This window comes from Odocoileus virginianus, chromosome 4, assembly GCF_023699985.2.
Source record: "Odocoileus virginianus isolate 20LAN1187 ecotype Illinois chromosome 4, Ovbor_1.2, whole genome shotgun sequence".
NCBI lineage: Eukaryota > Metazoa > Chordata > Mammalia > Artiodactyla > Cervidae > Odocoileus > Odocoileus virginianus.
The window spans coordinates 30,019,844-30,042,219 of NC_069677.1; the positions used below are offsets into that span (position 1 = coordinate 30,019,844).

The window sequence follows — 22,376 nt, forward strand, 5'->3', positions numbered from 1 at the left end:
GAGGAGCTCCTTTATGATGTGATAAAAGTGCATTATGGGCAAAAAGCATGAGAATGTCAGCTAGTGACTTAAACTCCTCCCCATGATGCCCGTTTAAGGCAGGTAGCTTGAGACTGTGTGACTAACCCTGTTTCTTTATACGTGCCCCCATGATGTCTGGCATCTGTGTAGAGAGTAACAGCAGGCACACTTGGGAATATTGAGCCCCAGGATAGGAACCCCACTGACCCTCTTCTCTCCTTTCCAGCCACATGCCACACAGAAACCTTGGTTTAGAGCAAACAATGGGATGGAGGTGTTAACTGAACAAGCTTCTGTTATAAATCATTTCCTTTGATTTTAGTACAGATTTATGGGAGCTGTTTGAGAAGCAGATTGGAGCCTGACACAAAATTGAATTTTCTGTCTTTTAGACATATGGAAGTTCCTTTCAGTCTGCCTGTTGTAAAGATGCTTGGTTCATTCCTGGACTTCACCAATTCTAACAAAAGTTTTAACACCCCCCAAGGTGGTAGTAGTGGGGATGTGGAGATAAAGAAGGGAGAAGATCATGGAAAATTTTGTTGGATTGTTTAAGGCAGAACCAAGAAGCAATTAACCTAATCCAGAGGGCAAAAATAGATCTAATTTAGACTGTGTTGATGTTGTCTTACAGAGAATGAAACAGGGTTCTAATGAGAGGAGGAAGTAGTGCAAAGTTAAGGATTAAGGAGAGAGTTTGGATTTTCAGGTAATGAGGACTTAGATTCACATCTTAATTCTTCCAATTAATAGCAGCTATCTGACCATAAGAGTTTGGTCATGTCATTCTGAGTTTGTTTCCTCATTTGTAAAATACTGTCTTTCTGCTTAGGACTGTCATGCAATGTAGATAACATGGGTAAGGGCTAAGGGTGTAGCAAGTGTAAAAGCAGTGGTTTATGCTCTTGTTCTGCATTGTCATTGAGGAGTTGTAAAATAGGTCATCTGTATCTGGATGCAGTGGGGAATGTATAGGTAGGACTTAGAAACTTAGTTCCTAAAGGGAAAGTGTCCAAGACGGGAGGCTAACGCTGGAGAGACATCAGATCTGAGTAGGGGACAGATGTATGTTTCGGCGTCTGAAGGCTCAAATCCAAGCATGAAGGAGGCAAAGGCTGACAGGAGTGAGGTGGTTAAGTGGTTGGTGAATCCAGACATATTTCAGGGTCACTATTCTCCTTCCCAGCTGTTTGGGAAGCCTGGGATCCTATGCCTGAGGGTGTTTCAGATGATTCAACCCAGTTCCATGACATATGCAGAGCAACTGAGCTGCTAAATGGTATCCACTGAAGACCAGTTATTTTCTGTCTTTTCTATGAAATGGAAGTGGGATCATGCCTCTTCCCACCATGTGAAAGTTTTACTGGGCTGCAGCTAAGGATGGGGCAGACCTTGAGGTCCTCAGAAATGGAGTGGGGCACTCATTGGACCACCAGGATTCAAGCCAGGAAGACTCACTCATCTAAGCACACAAATGACTTTGCCTCCTGAGCCTGAGTTTGTTCATATTTAAGTAGGGGACAATACTGCCCACATGCCAAATGTATGGATGTCATGAGACTCAAAGTCAGAGGTGATGAAGATACAGCACATTGTAAACTGGAAACCATCATGTGAGGATGTGAGGAATTTTTAATGTGCTCGAACATCTCTTGTAGCTGTGGTGAAAGTGATAGTCACTCAGTCGTGTCCTACTCTTTGTGACCCATGGACTGTAGCCCTCCAAGCCTCTCTGTACATGGGATTCTCCAGGCAAGAGTATTGGAATAGGTTGCCATTTCCTCCTCCAGGATATCTCTCTGACCCAGGGATCGAACCCGGGTCTCCTTCATTGGAGACAGATTCTTTACACTAGGAAGCTGCGATATCCACATGTAAAACTTGACAGCCTCATCATATTGATACACTGATTTGTTTCTTTTTGCAAATATATGGCCACTAAAGTACAGAATAAGAAGACATCAGTAATTCAATATATTTAAAAAGATATTTGTATTCACTATATCTGTATTCATTAGTGGTATATTCTAGAAAATGAAAGTTGCCAAGTTTTCCATTAGAGAAGAAGGTAAAGAATGAAATCCTGTGAATGTTACTGATATGGGACTTATACTCTTTACTTTTCTCTGCAACTTGGCATCTCAATCAGTATAACTCATTCATTCACTTATTCATTCATCTCACTTTTTCAGTTTTTATGTGCTGACATTCTTTTCTTATATCTATACTCACTAATAAATAATGTATGTTGACAACTTCCAAATTAATTTCTTTAGATACACCCCCCCCCCTTAATTTCCAAACTCGTACATCCAACTGCCTATAGTGCATTCCCACTTGGCTGTCTTATAGCCACCTCAAATTCAACACCCTCAAGACTGAACTTCTAATTTTGCTACCATTCCCTGCAAATGTGTTGCACTTTTTATGTTTCAAAAAATGAATACTCCATTTTCCAACTGCTCTGAAATTTGGGGATCATATTTGATTTCTTCCTTTTGCCACACTCTACATGAATTCATCAGCAAATACTAGGCTCTAGTCTCACAATATATCAAGTCAGATAACTTTCCACCACCTCCACTGTTTCTACACTAATTTCTTGTTCCAATTAGTGTGATTCTTCCTAAGTGATTTCTCTGTTTCTGCTGTTATCACATTTCCCCACACCCGCTGACCATTCTTACCTCAGCAGCCATAGTGAACTCGTGTTAAAATACAAAACAGAAACAGATGATGCTACTTTTTTGCTATAATCCTTCCAATGACACTCCATCTCACTCTACATATAAGATGCTATATGATCTTCTCTATTTGCTATCTCCCAACTTATCTCCTAATAGTCTTCCCCTTGCATACTTTGCTCTGGTCTCAGTGGTCTTCTTACTATTGATCAAACATGCCAGGCATATTGGGTACATAAGGAGGAGAGCATCCCAGAAGGAGGGAACAGCATCTTCAAATTCATAGTTATCTAAGAACTTGGCATGATTGTAATTTCAGTGCCTCTAGGGATAAGCCTGTACAAAAGACATAGGCTTAGCCAGGAAATGAATGGTCCAGCATGTCATGTTTATCCCAACAGTGAATGAATAGGGATAAAGAGTTTTAGGCAGAAGAGTGACAATCAGATTTACATTTTAGAAGTTTAGAGAAGAAGATATATTGAAATGGGGTAACCCCTTGGAAGGACATGGCAATGGCACAGGCATTGTTACAATGGGTTTATGGCTGGGACACTGGAAAAAGAAGATGATTAAAAGTATTTCAGGAAGTAGAACATGACACACTATGGACATGGAATAACTATTGGTCAAAATCAATAAAAGTTTGTCACCGTCTAGTTTTAGAGAAAATATCAGAGGGGAAATTCAGATCAGTGACTCAAAAAAAAACAAAAACAAAAACAAAAACCTACTTAGAAACAAGTTCAGAAACCTTAACTGATCCAATAATAATGCAGACTTATAAAGGACCAAATCATGTCTTTTGATGGGGTATTCTCTGGCTAGACTCTACAGTATCTCTTAAATTTGAATTTCAAGATGTCTCATGTGATTGTCTCTCTAGGAGTCAAGTGATATATGAATTTTTATGTGAAAATCGTTCAGTTGTGTCTGACTCTTTGTGACCCCATGTACTATACAGCTCATGGAGTTCTCTAGGTCAGAATACTGGAGTGGGTAAGCCTTTCCCTTCTCCAGAGGATCTTCCCAACCCAGGGATCAAACCCAGGTCTCCTGCACTGCAGGTGGATTCTTTCCCAGCTGAGCCACAAGGGAAGCATTTTCACTTACCTTATTAGATACTTTCCAATTTCTGAAACTTGTTCCCAGAGGTATCATTTTCTATTTCACACATCATAAATATGTACATAAATATTTAAAAAGTTTCTGTATATCCAGGTTGAATATGTGCAATTTAATGGCTATTAGCTCTAACTGAAAAGTACCTAAAGTAATAAGCTGCTCTGGCCTTTAAGCATATGTTCAGTTCAGCTGTGTCTGACTTTTTGTGACCCCCATGGACTGCAGCACACCATGCTTCCCTGTCCACCACCAACTCCCAGAGTTCACTCAAACTCATGCCCATTGAGTCGGTGATGCCATCCAACCATCTCATCCTCTGTCGTCCCCTTCTCCTCCCACCTTCATCAGCATCAGGGTCTTTTTCAATGAGTCGGTTCTTCTCATCAGGTGGCCAAAGTATTGGAGTTTCAGCTTCAGCATCAGTCCTTCCAATGAATATTCAGGACTGATTTTCTTTAGGATGGATTGGTTGGTCTCCTTGCAGTCCAAGGGACTCTCAAGAGTCTTTTCCAACACCACAGTTCAAAAGCATCAATCCTTCAGCATTCAGCTTTCTTTCTAACTTTCTTTCTAACTGTCCAACTCTTGCATCCATATATGACTACTGGAAAAACCAGAGCTTTGACTAGACTGACCTTTGTTGGCAAAGCAATGTCTTTGCTTTCTGATATGCTGTCTAGGTTGGTCATAACTTTTCTTCCAAGAAGTAAGTGTCTTTTAATTTTATGGTTGCACTCACCATCTGCAGTGATTTTGGAGCCCCCCAAAATAAAGTTTGTCACTATTTCCACTGTTTCCCCATCTATTTGCCATGAAGTGATGGGACCAGACACCATGATCTTAGTTTTCTGAATGTTGAGTTTTAAGCCAACTTTTTCATTCTCCTCTTTCACTTTCATCAAGAGGGTCTTTAGTTCGTCTTCACTTTCTATAAGGGTGGTGTCATCTGCATATCTGAGGTTATTGATATTTCTCCTGGTAATCTTGATTCCAGCTTGTGCTTCCTCCAGCCCATCATTTCTCATGATGTACTCTGCATAAAAGTTAAATAAGCAGGGTGACAATATATAGCCTTGATGTACTCCTTGCCCAATTTGGAACCAGTCTGTTCCATGTCCAGTTCTAACTGTTGCTTCCTGACCTGCATACAGATTTCTCAGGAGGCAGGTCACGTGGTCTGGCATTCCCATCTGTTAAGAATTTTCCACAGTTTGTTGTGATCCACACAGTCAAAGGCTTTGGCATAGTCAATAAAGCAAAAGTAGATGTTTTTCTGGAGCTCTCTCGCTTTTTCGATGATCCAATGAATGTTAGCAATTTGATCTCTGGTTCCTCTGCCTTTTCTATATACAGCTTGAATATCTATATTTGAGGTTCACATATTGTTGAAGCATGGTTTGGAGAATTTTGAGCATTACTTTGCTAGTGTGTGAGATGAGTGCAATTGTATGGTAGTTTGAGCATTCTTTGGCATTGCCTTTCTTTGGGAGTGGACTGAAAACAGCTTTTCCAGTCCTGTGGCCACTTCTGAGTTCTCCAAATTTGCTGGGATATTGAGTGCAGCACTTTCACAGCATCATCTTTTAGGATTTGAAATAGCTCAACTGGAATTCCATTACCTCCACTAGCTTTGTTCATAGCGATGTTTCCTAAGGCCCACTTGACTTCACATTCTAGGATGACTGGGTCTAGGTGAGTGATAACACCATCATGATTATCTGCATCATGAAGATCTTTTTTATATAGATCTTCAGTTTATTCTTGCCACCTTTTCTTAATATCTTCTGCTTTTGTTAGGTCCATACCATTTCTGTCCTTTATTGTGCCCATCTTTGCATGAAATGTTCCTTTGGTATCTCTAATTTTCTTGAAGAGATCCCAAATATTAACAGCATCAAGAGTAGCATGTTTGAATTGGCAGGGGCCTTAGAGATACTCTGCAGCACTTCCACCTCAACCCTACTCCACTGTCCTTAATTCATTAAAAACTTAAATTAAATGGCCAGGGGACTTGCCAACCTCATACCTTTAGTGGCCAAAACATTTGGAATATACAAATGATGTATTCTGAGGCCATATTACAGCAATAGAATCACACACAAAGTAAAAGAACTTTACTGTGCTTTAGAAGCCCCAGAAAGCATGCTAACAATATAGTTTCTTCTTGCAGAGGTTCTGATCCACCATAAACCACGACTTTTCTAAAGTACCTCTCTACCATGATACTAATATAGATGGTCTATGTACCACAATTTGGAATGATTTGAGTGAAACAAAGTATGTAGGCATGAGTCTACTCAAAAAAAGGAAAAAAAAAAAAAAGCATATAGATTACAGATAGACTATAGTATTTCCCAGATCTTAGGCTGACAAACATTACACTTTTTAAAAAGTTCTTCCCTACTAAATATCTGTTTTTATGAAAAATACACACCATCATGGAATATTTCATGGCTGATGCCAGCATAACATGATAATTATAAACCCAACCATCCCTTTCTAGCAATTTGAGCATCAAGTTCTCCTAATTTTGATGCATTTCACATCTGTATCATTTCTTAGGGGAGTCTGAGATAAACATAAACATTAAATGATGTCTGTGTCCTCAGTGAACGTCTGTCTAGGAAACCAGATGTGATCAGTCCTTTGGGGGAGGCAGAGGCTCATCAGCATTACCTTTGTATTCCACTTAGAACTCCTGGTTTTCCAGAGTCTGAAATAATGCGGTCAAACTATGCCTTTGGAAATGGACTTACTTGAGGGCTAGGAGTAAGAGATCACACTTTGGAAATGGATTTACTTGAGGGCTAGGAGTAAGAGATCACACATTATGTAGCCTGAATCAGATCTATAGCTGCTGGTGTGATTAAGATAATTCAGAGCCTTCATAAATATGGCCAGTGAAAGCAAAAGGTTAAGAAAAAAAAAAAAGGCTTCTAGAATACAATATATGCTACAGATGTGATGGTGACACACTCTCTTGGTCTTGCACAGAAATATACAAACTTCAACTGGGTTATTATTTCAAAAAATCACATAGGGCTGAAACAGACTTTAGGAATAATGTAATCCAGTAATTTTTACAAAAAAATATTTAGCTGCAGAATCTTTTTTCAAGTAGAGTTTATATAGAATTCCCAAATATAAAAAGATAAAGGCAGAATTGCTCTGAATGAAGCTAGGACCTTGGGAAAGGTTAGGTCTGATTTTGTCAGCCTGTCGACTGGCACTTGGTCATGTACATCAGAGCCCCGGGTGTCTCAGGAAAGCACTGGTTGAGTCCATGCCTTCATTTTTGAGAGTAATGATTATGACCAAAGAAGTTAAAGGGTTTGTCTATAGCAGGGAATGGGTGATGCCTTAAAGTCAAACTTAGAACCCAGGTACCAGCATTCTCCTCCTGAGGCCAAGCTGCCCTTCAGCCCTTGATACAGACATTGGATTATAGTTGATTCTTGAAAGCAGGGGTTGGAACTGTGGTGGATCCACTTATCTGTGGGTATTTTTCAATAGTAAATATGATACTATTAATACATGGTCCATGGTTGATTGAACCTGGGAGTGTGCAGCAACCTCAGATAAGGAAGGCTGACTATAAGTTACATGTGGATCCAAGGGTCTACTGTATAAATGCACGCTGGGTGGCCTCTTTGTACTAGTCATGGGAAGCTCTGGTTGAGGGCTGCTTTCTTCATAGTGAGTTTCCTTGGGAAAATTGGTCTAAAGCAAGGAGGATAGGGAATGCTTCCTCCCCAAGGGAGGTCCAGGGCTGAGCACAGGAAACATTTTTGGAGGAAGGAGAGTTCATAAGCTCCATCTGCATACCTTGGAGCTCCCTGGGTAGAGCTGATGGTTCTAGAAAAGAAGTGAGCTCTGAAGGGAAAGCAGTGAAATCCTGGCAATCATGCAATTCAAAGAATAAAATTAAAGTTAAAAAGTCTCATCAAAAAGGGATTTATGAGACATCAGCCTCTTCTCCATTCTAGACCATACCACTTTTTAATGTTTCTGTTAGGTAGGTAGAATAGAAAACAGGAGTCCAAAATGGCGGTGGCTAAGACAAGGACTCCCCCGGTGGCTCAGGTGGTAAAGCGTCTGTCTACAATGCGGGAGACCCGGGTTCCATCTCTGGGCTGGGAAGATCCCCTGGAGAAGGGAATGGCACCCCACTCCAGTACTACTGCCTGGAAAATCCCATGGACAGAGGAGCCTGGTAGGCTACAGTCCATGGGCTCGCAAAGAGTCGGACACGACTGAGCAACTTCACTCACTTCACTCAAAAGACAAGGAAGGGAAAAGCCCATGAAAATAGAACAAAGGAAAGTCAAATGAAGGTCTGAGGACCTGAGTGAAGACTTCAGGTAGAACAAACAGCGCTCCTGGCTAAGCCCAATTTGCATAGGGCAGGCCCAGGAGGAGGAAAAAACATAAAAGGAGGAGCCAAAGCGCTTTCTCTCCCACTGTCCCCGCGGTCATGTGCTCTCTCTCTCTCTCTCTCCCCCCCGACCCCCCCGCATGCTGCGGTGCTCTTCTCTTTGCATCTTTGGGTCGACATGCCCTCACGCCTCAAAGATGGGTTTTCCTGCTATTATCTAAATAAAACAGAGCTGTAACACTGATTTGTCTAAGAGCTATAACATGGTCCATTCGAGACCTGAGAGCTATAACATGGTCTGTCCAAGACCCGAGAGCTGTGACACGCCGAGGGCTTTAATGTCTGTCACTCCAAATCTTTGGTGTGACGAGACAAGAACCGAGGAGCATACACTCACTTGACAGTTCCTAGGCAAAATTTTGAAGTAATTTGCTTTCAGTTACTAATCTTATGTTCTTTGTTTTATAGTGACACATGCAACATCATAGAAATTTGGGAATAAGGTTAATAGATATGCTTTCTCTTTCATTCAAATAGGGGCTAGGAAATCTCCCTTGTTTTGGGGGAAAATGTGTATGAGTCCTGCTCCAAAATTTTAAGTGTAGTATGGGTTTAACTTTATTTTAAAGCATAATTAAAGCATTAGATGAAAGTAGGGTGTCTGAAAGTTTGTGCATCATAAACAGACTTCTGGACTTGAGTATTGTTTTTACCAATACAAGCTGTGTGACTCTGGGTAAGTTACTCAACTACTCTGTGCCTTAATTTCAACTGTAGATGGGAGATAACAGTGCTTACTTCATGGTGGTGTTGTGAGAATTAAACAAGTTAATGCATAAAGCTCTTGCTGAAGTGCCTGGCATGTAGAAAGTTCTCACTGAAATGTCAGCTCTTATGTCTAAGTAGTGGGACAGTGGGCAACTCTTTTAATTTTCCAAAACAAATTTTCATGTGATTATGTTATCTGTTTTGTTATGACAGAAACTAAAGTTATAGATATAAAACCTAGAAAAGTATCCCTTTTTGAAAATTGAAAATTTGAAAACTCCTTTTCTTAAATCCAATGTCAACCAAATTAATGTTCATAATTAATTAATTATGTAGCATAATGTGTAGCATAATGAGTAGCATAATGTGTTTACTACAAGGGGGAGAAAAGAGGAGGGACAAAAGGACAGATAAAATTGTTACACCAACTCTTCTTGAAAAATCCATTCTCCCTTCTTTCCTTCCATCTGTCATTATGACCTAGCACTAAATAAGAGAGAGAGAAGAGGAAGAAAGAAAATGGGTAGATGCAATTTCTCCGTGAAAACTTCCTAAATCTGAATCATTTTAATCTCATACCAAGCCTTTCATCTCACTGTCACTCTTTTGGGCCAGTCATTTTTAGTGCGCTGATATGCAAACAGATCTGACTTGATCCCATCTCTTTGTGGCTTTAGCTAAGAAGGTCATTAGAAAGATTCACCCTCAAAACAAACAATTCAAAGTGTTTGGAATTTCTTTAGGCCTCTTGATTTAGAGAATGACAGAATGAAGTTCTGAGCCCTAGCTTTCGCCTTGCCCTGACGTTTCAATCAGTTAACCAGCAAGTGCTTACTGAATGCCTACTGGAATGTTCTGAGATGACTGGCTCAGACCCTTCTAGATGGCCCCACACAGACCCTTTCCAGATGCAAATGGGTCCTGGCTGGGCTAGCTGAAAGAGCTGTGTCTGAGCTTTGGGATGTACAGGCCACCTCTGAGCCATCAGCATGGTCCATCTGGAAAGAGACGGGGTTGCTCTGTGGGGAGCAGAGACAGTAGCCCTTTGAATCAGCACAGGCTTCCGAGTGTGAATGTAGCCTTGCGTGGAACCAAGTGTATGGGCAGAATTGAGTAATTTTTAGTGCTTCTGTCAGAAATTTGGGGTCCGGAAATCTGCTCACCTGACTGGAAGGCTTGGAAGATGAAAGCTGAGCTGTTGAAATGTTGGAGTAAAAATCTATTACATGTGTTTCATAATGAGCTTATATTTTAAATAATTTTATTTTTAGGTAAATATTTACCTTTCTTCTGAAGTACCTTTTTATTCTGCAGGAGATGGTTAAAAATCCCAACCTAATAAGTATTTAGTGTTTGATGTCAGCCCAAAGGGAATCATTTTACTCACATAGACTCTGTGTGGTCATCAATAGTTGTGTGACCTGAACAGTTCTTAGCTGTTGAGCTCTTTTTTTGTGCCAGGCTCTGTGCCACATGTTTTGTATCCATTATCTCATAAATTACTCTTGACAGCGCTTTGCATAGATGCTTGTGTTTTCTCCGTGAGGAGCCTGAGGTTTAGAGGAGTGCAGTAATGACCTAAGGTCCTCTAAGTAGTGTGATGATGCTGGGTTGCTGAGCCTCAGCATCTTCAATTGTAGCTACCTCCCAGGGTGCTTACCATGAATAAATGAAGATGTATACACACACACACACTCACACACACATGATATATAGATATGTAAAGTAAAATTATAAATTCTAAAATTAAATATATGTACTCACACACTTATGTTTGTGTGTTTCTTGTACATAATAAACATTTAATACATAACATTATTTTTAACAAGGATCCCTTTCTACAAAGACCAAAATTTTGCTTTTATAAAGTCATATGTGGTGAGAAGTAAATGAAGAGACTTTATTTGCAATTTGCTAACATACTCCACTGACAGAGTTCTAGTTAGTTTCTGCCATCTCCCTGCTCAGTTTCCTGAAAATCATTCAGCCCATTAGTTAAAAGATTTATTTGTTGATAAAGCTCTTTTGTTTTTAACCTCAGGTGGTAGTGGCTGGGCTTTAAACCTCTCATTCAGCTTCCAGTTGGAGTGAGACCCCTTTCTGACTGGGTGCCTTTCCCTGCTAATGCTGTGTCCTTAGAGGCAGGGACTGAATCTGGTCAGGAATACTTTCCTGCCCGAGCAGGTGCTCTGCCACCTGCTATCTCCTAGCGGGTCAGGTAAACTCCCCTGACACCTCCCACAGAAAGATCACTGGAAAATATGGCCAACCCACCAAATTCTGTTTATTAAGGGAGAAAGTGCCTTGGACCCCAGGGCTCCTTCTTCTGTCCTCTATCTCCTAACACTTCCCAGGCTTTGGCTCAGCCTAGGATAGTTCATCTCTGCTGGAAAATTTACTAGGAGTTATCTGTCAAGAATGGTTAAAAATTTTCCCTGATGCTGCTGCTAAGTCACTTTAGTCGTGTCTGACTCTGTGCGACCCCATAGACGGCAGCCCACCAGGCTCCTCCATCCCTGGGATTCTCCAGGCAAGAATACTGGAGTGGGTTGCCATTTCCTTCTCCAAAAATTTTCCCTAGTAGACAGAAAAAATACTGCAATATCCCCAGAAATTAACACCCATACAGGATCAGTAGAAGAAAAGATAAACAGACCAATGGAGCAGAATAGGATACAAATTCTGTATATCCTGTATATACAAAGACAAATATCCTTCATCCCAATATTATGTTTATATAATAATCATGGCATTTCAAATCAGTAAGGAAGAAGAGACTGTTTTATTATACCCATTTGGAAAAAAAAGAATATTCCTTTTATATAATCCAAAACAAATTTTAAGTAGATTAAAATTCTAAATGCAAAAAGACAATGTTTTCTTAGAAATAGTTTAGGAGAATAATTTTATAATCTTGACATCTAACCCTGAAACCATAAGGGAAATGATAAGGGGAAAAGACTGGCATATTTGACTACAAAAATTAAAAACTCTAACAAAATATACACACAAACAGAAAATAATATTCAATAACATCTTAGCAATTGTTATCTTTTGTGAAGGTAAAGGACATGCAATCACATATAACTTGGGCTACAAGAAAAACATTGAGAAAAAATATTTAGAGAAAATATATTTTTATCTACCTACCTGAAAAAAAATAGGATAAGATCTTTAGCCACTTTTACCTTGTATCAATTTTACCTTTTATCAGCCCTCTACTTATCTTACTAGTAGAGATTATTATTGTCATCTTTGGTTACATGATTCTAGAAACTCCTGCCTTCCCCTCATCTTCTGAGAAAGACCATAACATAAGAGACTGCCTTCGAAAACTGACTGTTAAAGACCCAGGATTTATTTTAAGCTGAAATAAAATGTTGACTAAAATCGTATATCCTTAGCCTTCCTGTTTGACCTATTAGCCACAGTCATTATCTTTTTTTCTGTCCAATGACATACCACAAAATTCTGTTTTGATTTGGATCTCTGCAGATCTTTGCAGCCAGAAATTATTTACAACTCCTGTTTAGGGCTGGAGAAAGTCAGCGTGGGAAGGAAAGTTAGAATTCATATAGTCAGACCCCCATTCCACACTTGAATTTCCTCCACAGAATCCCCTCTTGCTCCAGTAATGCACCCATGCCAGTTACCCCAGTCTCTGCGAACGAGGCAAAGAGCATGAAGCAGAGAAACAGCAGGAAAAGGAGCTGTGGCAGTCCTCACACCTTAAAACCTCACTGTTTTATATGCCACTCTACCCATACAGAAAACACAAAAGGAAATGAAAGCTTGCGTTATAAAAGGCGTTACTTTCCAGATGGGACCTCTGTAAGTAATAAACTTACACACAGTGTGGAACATTTATGAGAATGAATCATTCCTAAATTATCAGCTCAAATTATCATATAAATGATCACTTTTGCTCTCTCTCCCAATAGTGCCATAATCTCCAATAAAGCACTTTATACATGTTTTAAGTGAGACTACAAGTGCCCCAGAAAACTAACGTTCTATTGCTTTAATAATAAAAATGCAAAATTATTCAGGCAACTTTCCTCAGATGCCCAAGTCCCTAGATCAGATCCCATTTAGTCCAGCCTATGTAAGTAAGGAAAACAAGTCAGACTGAACCCTGAGTATGGTATTACATGAAGTGTCCCAGGCTTGGTTTAGTCAAAGACCCAGATCAAATTGCTGCTGGTGAAATCTGCTCCCAGTCTCTGACTGTCTCCTCTTCCTAATCCTAAAAACTCTTCCTATAAGAATTTGGGTCTCTAGAAGAGAAAGTAAGTGGAAAATAATGATCCTACCTTTGATGCATGGTGGCCATGATATGGACAATTAAAAAGAAGTTCTCTAGTCTAGTGAAAAGGATGGCTAATATAATAGTTTGGATTTAAGTGATGCAGATTGGCTCTGTGGAAAAAAAAAAAAAGAAATGAGCCTGAGGGGGGAAAACAGACCTTCATAAATTTCATCATGCATCATGTGGGACAAAAGAGCCACTGAAATTAGAGCTTGTACAAGTGTATTATGATGATGATGATGTTTTCATCAAGTTCTGCCAAAGTCTTAAAACCACAAACACTTTTAGAGTTGCTAATTGCATGGAGAGATAATCTGCTTTCTGTTCACTGAAATCTAGGTGAAGGAAATAGGATCCTGCCCAGAGAGTTTTCATTTGCCCGTTAGCCTTGATCAGATGATGGATTTCCTCTGTGGACCCTTCTCATAGTCTGTCAAGAAGCGCCTTGCTGCTGAATCTGACAATGTTGGCAGACAAACACTCCTTGTTAGAAGTACGAACAGTGATGGGTGCACACAAATGCAGTATATAAACAGTGGCTCTGCCTCAGATGGTTTCTGTTTGTTTTTTGAGTCGAATGGAGGAAGACATTTGAAATCTTTTGCCAGTGCAAAACAACAGGTGTAATAATTAACTTGCCCTTTCATCAAGAGAGTACATTTGAGTAAGTCCTGTTTATTTGATATTAATATCATAGAAATATGACTATTTGGTCTCAAATCAAGAAATAGGGATGAGTTTTCAATACAAACTTTGGTTCTTGGAGAAGGAAGTGGGGAGAGAGGACTTATATCAGGTTGAACAGACTCTTCTGTAACATCAGAATGCATATTGCTTGGGGGCAACATCTCCCACTAAGCCTGACCAATTTATCTTAGCCTATAAATGTAAGAGTTCTTTAGTACTCGAACCTTGGACCAATTTCTCACTCTTGTTCAGGATTTTTATAGTGAACAATGGACTACTCTGGAGCCACTAAACTTGTCTGTTGGCTGGGATGGAAAAACTATAAGCTTACCCCTTTCATCACCTTCTTGAAGCAGAAAGGTTAACCCCCTCAGCCAGGAGAACCTCTTTGTTAGCTGCTCTTTGTGAGTTTTCTTGTAGAAGTTGGACAAGACAGAACATCACCGAATAACACTGTTTCTGGTTAAATAATTGATTTCAACCCAGGTTTTCCTGGCTGCTGAGAGCAGATGGTTTAGTCCAGAGCTGCACAGACTCTGGGTTTCTACTCTCCTCCTGCTACAGTATCCCTTTCAGACTATGAGCACAGGTGATTATAATACTATGGACTGCAGTGAATAGCCTTCTGCTGCTGCTGCTAAGTCACTTTAGTTGTGTCCGACAGTGCGACCCCATAGACGGCAGCCCACCAGGATCCCCTGTCCCTGGGATTCTCCAGGCAAGAATGGGTTGCCATTTCCTTCTCCAATGCATGAAAGTGAAAAATGAAAATGAAGTCGCTCAGTCGTGTCTGACTCTTAGCGACCCCATGGACTGCAGCCTACCAGGCTCCTCCGTCCACGGGATTTTCCAGGCAAGAGTACTGGAGTGGGGTGCTATTGCCTTCTTTGATGAATAGCCTTCTAGGGGAGCTCAAATAAAGGAGCCGCTATCTCTGCCTTGTTTCTTCCTTTCTGTTTTAGTGTTTCAGAGTTTTCTGAGTGCTTCTATGTGCATTGTCTCATTTGTTCTTCAGAATAGCCCTTTGAAGAGAGTAGGGTAGACAATTTTTATGAATGAGAGTTCTGAGGCTCAGAAAGTTTAAGTAGCTTCCCAGGATTACACAGCTAGTAAATTTTAGATTTGCTGTTAGTCACTCAGTCATGTCTCACTCTTTGCAACCCCATGGACTATAGTCCGCCAGGCTCTTTGTCCATGGGATTCTCCAGATAAGAAAACTGGAGTGGGTTGCCATTTCCTTCTCCAGGGGATCTTCCTGACCCAGGAATCAAACCCAGGTCTCCCACATTCCAGGCAAATTATTTACCATCTGAGCCACAAGGGAAGCCCTTAAATCTTAGTCTTAGGAAGGAATTTTATCTTCTACTTCCAGATTTTATCTTCTTGAGGTCATCATAGTGTAAGTTCTAATCAAAGGCAAGTCATTATGGTTCTGACATTTTGTGACTCAGTCATATTTGAAAATAATATTCGGTTTTCTGAACTGCATCTTTATGGTCACAGAATACCATCTTCAACTACTGAATTAAGTAATATTTATCACAAGTTCTCAGCCAAAAAGAGACTGAAACTTGATATTATTGAGTTTCCTTTTTGTATTTGTGTAACTTAATTCTGGTTTAGATGAGAAAATGAGATTTAGCTAATGATTAGAATAGGATTAGCCAATGAATATAATGTAATTGCTTACATTACTTTGTGAAATGCAAATAGCAGATAGATCATATTTTAAACAGTCAATTATCCTGTCAGTATAATAGCAATTTTTATAATAGCTTTTTTTATTTCTGAAACATGTATTTTAAAATATATTAATAACTCTAAGGCAGCCATTTCATACATCAAGTAAATAATGTGCACTTAGTCTGTTCACTTAAAGTTCTAAACCATAAATTATACTGAACTCAAAGCATATTATTTCTGCTTCTACTGTAATAACTTTTATGTATGGAAAATTATTCTATCTTGAAAGAGTACTAAGATCATTGAGTTCTTATTTTGTGCCCCAAATTTTATATACACCATCTCTTTCTTTCTTTCTTTTTTTTTTACACCATCTCTTTAAATCATAAATTTTGCCAATGAAAAAAACTGAGTTTTAGAAAAGTTAAATAACTTACTGATGTGCTGTGCTTAATCACTCATTCATGTTTGACTCTTTGCAATCCCATGGACTGTATCCTGCCCCTGTCCATGGAATTCTCAAGGCCAGAATACTGGAGTGGGTGGCCATTCCCTTCTCCAGGGGATCTTCCCAACCCAGGGATTTAACCCAGGTCTCCCACATTGCAGGTGGATTCTTTACTGTCTGAGCCACCAGGGAAATATAAGCATTTTTGGATTACTCAGAATTTCTAAAAAGTGGAATTGGTGATATCTACTTGGCTTGGGATTCAGTGTCCTTCCCTTCATTCTACCTTATTAATAGTAAAGATTGTGATCCCCCATATCTAAAATTGCTTTTACAGGCTTGATATCATACTGGCTTTTAACCTGTTAACAATCCTGTGGAATAGGAATCTTAGCCGATTGCCATTATTTCTTACTATCACTAGAATGTCTCTGTATTGTCTTGGATTTGTGCTTCTACATGTTTGTAAGTTGATTCTTCAATGCTTGCAATAACTTGTATGTACATTTTAAGCCTGATATATTCATTTTAATCTTGGTTGGGAGGAGAACTGGTATGATGACTTAGCAGATACATGTTATTGGTGGTTATAAAATAACCCATTACTGAACCACACTACTCATTCTGTTTCTTTACTTATTGAATACCACTTCCTTATGTAACCACCCAGCCAAAATTAGCATCTCTTTTCCCCACTTCCAGTTACTCTTCTTTAGTATTATATTATTAGCAGTATTTCTGTAGCATTTATCACCAGCTGAATTTATCTTGCTTGCTTGTTTTCTTATTTTTATTATTGTGTCTCCAAATAAGAATGAAAGCATGATAAACACAGGGACTTTTTTTAACAAGAAGTTTTGTTCACATTGTGTCATCTAACACATGAAACAACAGGTGAAGAATGCATAAATAAATGTGTGAATGGAAGAGAAAGACCAAACAGTCATATTTTGAGCCACTTGACCCTTTCCCTTTGATCAAAGCTGATTGGACAATTGTTGGGCACCTCACTCTAGGGCAGCCCATCCTTAAGCTCCATGGGGATATTTGACATGACCTGGTATGAAAAAGGTATATGTAGAGAGGGCAGCCCTAATGTGGAGTCTGAGACCAAGCTGGATAAGGACAAGTAGAATATGAAGGAGAAATGCTCACAGAGTGAGAGAGAAAACATATGCTGGGTAAAAGAAAGCTCATGAGGTTCTGTAGTGAGAGGGAGAGGGGCCCTGTGAAGAGTCAAGTTAAAGGGGTGGAGACCAAGAGTGGAGAAGTACAAGTCTTGCTGCTTAGGGCCTCAGGGCAACCGGGGTCTCCAAACTAGTTTCTTCTCCACAGCCCTTCTTCCAGGAGGACCTGCTCCGCCTGGCATCTCTTTGTCTGGAGGGTAATGTGTATTTTCTTGATCTGTGTGCCCTCAGTGGACCTATGTTTTTACCTCTAAAAGTGCCTAATCCAGCTATCCTTCTTGACGCGTACTTTAGAGTGCAACCTGTTCCATTCAGCTCTTGGGAAAAAAACCATCTAATATTGGAGCAGAATTTTGTGGTTTCAAAGTGCTTTAATATATATTATGTTATTTGTTCCTGAAAGCAACTCCTCTCCATAAAGTGGTTCTTGATTTCCTCTGAAGTGAAAGTCACTCAGTACTGTCCAACTCTTTGTGACCCCATGGACTATACAGTCCACGGAATTCTCTAGGCCAGGATACTGGAGTGAGTAGCCTTTCCCTTTTCTAGGGGATCTTCCCAACCCAGGGATCGAACCCTGGTCTCCCACAATGCAGGTGGATTCTTGACCAGCTGAGCCACGAGGGAAGCCCAAGAATACTGGAGTGGGTAGCCTGTCCCTTCTCCAGGGGCTCTTCCCGACCCAGGAATTGAACCGGGGTCTCCTGCTTTGCAGGCAGATTCTTTACCAACTGAGCTATCAGGGAAACCCTTGATTTCCTCTAGGTGGGGAATTTTTCTATGTACTTTATTATGTTGATCTCTCCTTTAGCATGACTCATAGGCTTTATTTGTATAAATGTTTTCACTTTGAGCATCTAGAAGGCAGAGGCTAAATCCTGCTATTGCATTGCTCACAGTGTTTATGTTGCATCACAACATTGTGACAAAATAAAATCTTTGTTTCAATATTGATCTGATTTTAAAACTGAAAGCAAGGCAATTTCATGAACCCTGATTGCACTTATCTATACTAATGAATGAGACTTTAAATTATAAACTTGGGAGTTTTTATTAAAATATTTCTTTCTTCAAATATATTTGTTTAAAAATATTTCTATCTGTAGATATATTTGCATTATAACCTACACAATGTCCACAGCAGTTTTTGAAGAACCTCCCATATTGTTGTATGAATTTGTGAATAAATGATCCAAAATAACACTTAAGATAGGCATTCAATTATAAAATTAGTGAACTAGGTGCCAGATCCATTTTTTAGTTCTCTTTTCAAGGCTTTGTTTAGATTTTATTCTTCAAAATCATAACTTTTCATTCCATGTCTCAGCAAAGTTCTTTAGATTTGGTGATTGCATTTCTTACTATGTAAGTGGTGTTCAGAGGACTGAGTCTGGAGTGATTAAGGTTGTTCATTATCCAAAGGATCCATATTTGCGTCAGAAACACTGGAATTTCCCTTTGTTTCATCTTGCTATTTTATTTTTAAAGATGCAGGACTGGAGGGGGGGTGCAAAGCGTACCAACAACTAGAGTATGCAAGATCACAAGTCTTGCTCAAGTGCAGAAGAGATGGCACTAGAATTTTACTAACATGAATAAATCACCTTTTTATTCTCATTAGGCATAAGGTCCTAAACAACTATGTTATTAAATACCAAGATCATATGTTTGAGATCCTTGATAATCTTACATTAATATTAGTTAGAATAGGGTATAAGAAGGACCAGACAAGATAATATTTCATCTTCAGGTGGTTGTGACCTCGAGAAAAATCAATGAATTTCTGTTTTATTAGTTACCCATATGTTTGCTTATATGGAGAAGGAAATGGCCACTCACTCCAGTATTCTTGCCTGGAGAATCCCTTGGACAGAGGAGCCTGGCATGCTACAGTCCATGGGGTTGCAAAGAGTCGGACACAACTGAGTGACTAACAACTTTTTGCTTATAATCCCTATCTGTTAAATGGGTATTCATGCATTCATTGATCATATGGTAAATATTTATGGTATGTGTGCTTAGGCACTCAGTCATGTCTGACTCTTTGTGACCCCATGGACTGTAGCCTGCCATGCTCCTCTTGTCCATAGGGATTCTCCAGGCAAGAATACTGGAGTGGGTTGCTATGCCCTCCTTCAGGGTATCTTCCCAACCCAGGGATCAAGCCCAGGTCTCCCGCATTGCAGGTGGATTCTTTACTGTCTGAGCTGACAGGGAAGCCCAAACAGTTATGGAGCACCTACTATATCTCTCTGTATATTGTGCCAGGAACAGGGGCAGTAAGATAAAACATGGAAGGATACATACAAACAACTGATAGGTGCCTGTGATAGGTGCCAACCAAGAACCTAATAGTTCACTCGAATATAGTTATGTGCAAAGAAGAGAATCATCAACCTGCTTGGTGGAGGAGCAGGATGATGCTCCAGGAGTTTTACAGACAGATGTTTGAACTGGCTTTGAAGAAAGAGTAGAGTTTTGCGGTACCCAAAAGGTGTAAAGAGACCTTTCAGAAAGAAGGTTGACTATAGGCAAAGGCATGGTGATATAAAATGACTTGGGCTATTTTGGATAACTGCAAAGTTGTTCATTTCAGTTGGAAAGAGAAAGGAAAGTGTTGGAGGAGTTTGGAGAGGAAATGATGATTAGTTCATGGATGGATGGAACATCATCCTAAGTTTATTCCTTAGGACAATAGAGTCATTGGGAGGTTTTAAAAATGGAAAACGAGGCCAGAGCTTCACAATGTGAAATTTAACATGATGGGGGCAAAACTGGGATAGTGAGATGATTCCTCAAGTCGATATGTGTTGTCAGAACATTTTAGAGAAAAGATTGCAAGTAAACTAGTATTTCACTATAAATTGCTATTATTGTTGTTGACATATATAGCAATTTTAAAGTTCAAAAATTAAGCATTATTGGCTAAAACAAGTTTGTGCACAAGATTAAATACCATCCCAGGAAGCACATTATGTCTACTTGTCCACCTACTTATTAACCTTATTTTCACTTCAGCACTGGAAAATAAAGTGATGCACTGAAGGATATGTGAACATGTGAAAAGAGAAACAAGTGGATTATTATCGACCTTCATGGAGGAGGGGTCCAATATGTATGTCCATAGGTACATGAGAAATAGTGGTGTAGATTAATGCTTGAATTGGAGCTGGGTTTGAGACCCAGCCCTTGTACACACTAGTTATGTGACTTACAGAAATTAATTGATTTCTCTGAGTTTCAGTTTCAGTTTGTTCATCCTTAAAATGGGGTAACTGATTCCTGCTTTAACTATTTTCGATGGACACTGTAATAATCCATGGAAACAATGTATTAAGTATTAGGAGTGCTTAATTACACTTGCTTTCAAAACAAGGTATTCTTGGTGAATATCAATAGCTAGAGATCATAAATATCACAGGAGAATATTTCTTCAAAATTCTTAAGTATCTGCTCTAGAAACTTAGATTTACCCCCTCTCTGATCTGTTTTCCCTCTATAAATTGATATACAATGTAAGAATTAATTTTTATGAATGGTGGTAAAAATTTTACCATTATGAATGTTACCATGATTATGTCTTCAAGCAACTAGGATATTTTCTAGGACTAGCTGCATGGAATATATACTAAGGGTGGCTGGGTCAAGACACAAAGTTTAATTACTTTTTAAAAAAGGGAAATACTTTTGTGCAGAGGAAAGAGAATTTCAGGTGGAATCATATCTCTTGTTCATTTAACTGGCTTAATTAGGCTATGAAATTATATCCACAGGGAAAATGTAGACTCACTATGCACTATTCCTTCAACATTCAGTCACCAAGTAACACGTTATCAGAGGTTACTTGGGAAGATACATTAGCAACATCAGAATTGGAACTTCAAAGCATTTCCGGTAAAACTTCAAAGCATTTGAAAAGCTGGCAAAGTTGAAAGCTTAGCCATTTTTTTATGCTCTTTTTATCTGCAAAGTAATGAGTATGACAAGATTATACAGAACTCACTAGTCTTGCATGTATTCATGCTCAGTTGTGTCCGACTCTTTGTGACCCCCTGGACCACAGCCCACTGGGCTCCTCTGTTCACGGGCTCTCCAAGGCAAGAATACTAGAGTAGGTTGCCCCTCCTTTCTCCAGGGGATCTTCCCAACCCAGGGATCGAACCCATGTCTCTGGCCTCTCCAGCACTGACAGGCAGATTCTTTACCTTAGCCATCTGGGAAGCCCTTAGAACTGACTGGGGCCCAACAGAACTCTTGGGCCCCAGTCAGTTACCTTTGTCCAGGGCTGTATGAACTGGCTTCTTCTGTTTGAGGAATGGAAATGGGTATCTGTAGATCTCACTATGAGGAAAAACATGTGATGAAAAAGGAATATTATTTTTCTCCTTCATTTTAGAATCTAAAGATTTGGGGGGAAAAAAAAAGTGAGTGAGAATTGCTCAGTTGTGTTCAACTCTTTGCGACCCTATGGACTTAGTCCATGGAATTTTCCAGGCCAGAATACTGGAGTGGGTAGCCTTTCCATTCCCCAGGGGATCTTCCCAAGCCAGGGATCTAAGCCAGGCCTCCCACATTGTGGGCAGATTCTTTACCAGCTGAGCTACTCCAACCAATTCTGTACAAAGACCGCTTGGGTTTCTGGCCAGTAGATGGCTCTCTCTCTCTCTCTCTCTCTCTCTCTCTCTCTCTCTCTCTCTCTCTCTCTCTCTCTCTCCTCGACCCCCCCGCTTAAGGCAAGGTGCTGTCCAATGTACTGAACTGAGAGGTTCTGAGTAGCCTGTATCATAAAGATGATAGAAATAATGGAACTTGAGTTGTTGAGGCCATTTCCTCCTCAGTTATGTAAACTTGAATGGAGAGACAAAATGAATTGTTGTAAGTGGACCTTCCTTGTCTTTATAATTAGGATACAACCTCGTTGAGGCCTCTTTTCATGTCTACACATTTACATAGACTTTTCCTTCTGCCCTTATTTCCTCATCAGTGCTGCAAACTGATGATAAAGCCAGTGTTAGATCTAAATTATTTGATTGTAGGCAATGCTGACTTGTTTCACTGCATCACATGCTTTCAAATTCTTCTTATATAA

The 22,376-nt window shown here is 39.7% G+C and overlaps 1 protein-coding gene across 3 annotated transcripts in view; it reads right to left on the reverse strand.

Moving 5' to 3' along the window:
• Positions 1–22,376, reverse strand: part of KCNMB2 (potassium calcium-activated channel subfamily M regulatory beta subunit 2) — a 290,210-nt gene that overhangs the window by 217,813 nt on the left and 50,021 nt on the right. Inside the window, exon 1 of one of the 3 annotated variants that reach the window (XM_070466381.1) lies at positions 13,287–13,370. The exons of the other annotated variants lie outside the window; for them this stretch is intronic. Coding sequence (XP_070322482.1) covers positions 13,287–13,306 — 20 coding nt within the window. The 5' untranslated portion in view covers positions 13,307–13,370. Of the gene's footprint in view, positions 1–13,286; positions 13,371–22,376 lie in introns of those variants that run through there. 3 annotated transcript variants of the gene reach the window in all.